Source organism: Opisthorchis viverrini, assembly GCF_000715545.1.
Source record: "Opisthorchis viverrini unplaced genomic scaffold opera_v5_68, whole genome shotgun sequence".
Taxonomy (NCBI): domain Eukaryota; kingdom Metazoa; phylum Platyhelminthes; class Trematoda; order Opisthorchiida; family Opisthorchiidae; genus Opisthorchis; species Opisthorchis viverrini.
This window is the reverse complement of record NW_008751724.1, coordinates 1,413,095-1,415,343: the sequence shown is the minus strand read 5'-3', so window position 1 is coordinate 1,415,343 and position 2,249 is coordinate 1,413,095. Positions and strand designations below refer to the sequence as shown.

At 46.7% G+C, this 2,249-nt stretch overlaps 1 protein-coding gene across 1 annotated transcript in view; it reads left to right on the top strand.

The window, feature by feature from the left end:
* T265_13460 (hypothetical protein) overlaps positions 1-2,014 on the top strand; it is a gene marked incomplete at both ends in the record, with an annotated part of 77,686 nt that extends 75,672 nt beyond the window's left edge. Inside the window, one exon of the mRNA XM_009168962.1 lies at positions 1,535-2,014. Coding sequence (XP_009167226.1) covers positions 1,535-2,014 — 480 coding nt within the window. The remainder of the gene's footprint in view (positions 1-1,534) is intronic.
* Positions 2,015-2,249: the final 235 nt, after the last annotated feature.

Below are 2,249 nucleotides of genomic sequence, written 5' to 3'. Positions count from 1 at the left end.
CAGAGAACATCACGAAAGACTGACCTGCGTGAAGGTGAGTGGCATATATATATATATATATATATATATATATATATATATATATTGGACGTTGCGCAATTTCCACAAGAGTAGCAAAAAAACTTTCTCTTCGTAAACTGACAGGTCTAGGGTGTTGGTTGCTAACCTCTGGTACATGTGGCTCCAGGTTTGCGACCCCCAGCACGAATCTTATTTCTTTTTGGTTGGCGTCTTTAATTACCTATGTCTTTCTCTTCGTAAACTGACAGGTCTAGGGCAACTGTTGCTAACCTCTGGTACATGTGGCTCCAGGTTTGCGACCCCCAGCACGAATCTTATTTCTTTTTGGTTGGCGTCTTTAAAGTGTTACCTATGTCTCGTCATAAAGTGTGACCGCACTGCCTGAAGTCCACGATATGACTTCGGGAAAAAGGGCAATTCCTAAAACGAGCCAGGTAACTACATACGTCTCATGCCGCAGAACTGTCTACCTTGCGGAGAACTCTTGATCCAGCTATCTATAGAGTAGGAAGGGCCTAAAGTGGGATGCGAGATATTGCAACAGTCGTAAATCTGTCGGTTTCCACCTCATTAGGAAAGCCTAACCATTCCATACGCACGAGCTGGTTAAGTAGTCCTCTTCAATGTCTGGTCACCCCGCTGCATACTTCCGCCAGTGTCGGTGAAATAAAATTGCAAACTGATTCCATGTGTCTTTGGTGCGCAGTTTGTGGATAAGGAATCACTCTGGACTGTGGGCAATAGGCTCCGTACAGACTTCCTTTGAACGATGGTATAGTTTGATGAAAACCCGATTCGTCTCAAACGTCTGCCCGAAAAACGTATCTCTTCAGCTGAAATGCAAAACGAGATGGTTTGTAGAAGTGGTCCAATCGGGTCTATCACCACGTATGGCTGCTGGAGAACCACGTTATACAAGTAAATGAACCTGTTGGTCACTGAGTAAGCGCCTACTAATTTAGGTTTAAATGATTTGCTTAGGCTTTCATAGAATATTAGCAGATTCGGCTTGTGACAGCGCCAGAAGTGTTCTCTTGTCACCGTCGTCTTACAGAGTGTAATTCATTAGTAGTCCTGGGTTTCATAGACTTACTGGCTGCTCCAAACTCTATGAGGTCCCGGGACCAATTCGGTTAAATCGGAGCAAGGTGCAATCCGACTGGGTGTGGCTTTGGGGATGAAATTTTCCGAGTTGACCAATTGATTTCCCATCGAAATTCGATCTGAAGAGTGACGTAAGATGATATAGAGGTGGACTGTGACACGTGGCTTCCATGCAAGTAGCATCCTAGCTTGTACCTCTTCAACTGAATCTGACCCACATGAACACCGTAAGTAATTCGCAGCTAATCTATACCCTTTCCCTTCTGACCGCGTTCTTATGACCAGCAACGACTATTTGTGACTTCTAACTTATTTTCTATTATATCTTGTCCATAATTGCTTACCGAATCACAATATGCCTTCCACGAAGACCCCAGTAAACCTTCCTTTTTCCTTCTCATCCTTGCAGGATGTCCGTTCAGATCTACACTTTCCCGAGCTTTACATCGAAATGTTCCAGCTGGCAGACAGTGCCTCCGCCCTATTCTCGGCTTCTGCTCAAGCGGTCACATTGGCCTGTTCTAGCGCCTTTCAGTCATTGGCTCCTTTGAAGTTGTCCCTCTGTCAACCTTCCGGTGAAACTGTAACGAGCACGGAAAGTACACTATACAACGATTCTTCTTCAACAGGTGCGGATGATGGGGAAATTCCTAAAGCTGCCAATGTCACCGAATTTCCCCCACCAACGGGCGATCGTTGGGACGCTGGTCGATTGGCTCTGGCCGTCCCTGCTGCTGTTGCTGCTGTAGCCGCTGTTGCCGCTGCGGAGGCTACCCACCAGCCGCCGGCAGCCACCAACCTTTCAAGAAATGCAGATGTTTCTAGCAGCGCCTCCTACTTTACCTCCCCGTCTCCGTCGTTCTTCTTCCCTTCTCAATCCCACCCATCTTGATTTTTATCGATCGAAGCCTTCCTCCATGCCCCCTGCCACCTAAACTCGAACATCCACACTGACATTGCACACTTCATTGGCCCCATCGATTTACTGACGTTTGGGTGTATATTTTGGTCCATATAGCGCCATCTATCTAGGTCCGATTATCTGTGTATCATCAGGGCTGCTTTGGTGTGGGTCCGTTATGCTCCCACCCGCTTCCACCTTCTCGTTCAATCAGTTGTTCGTT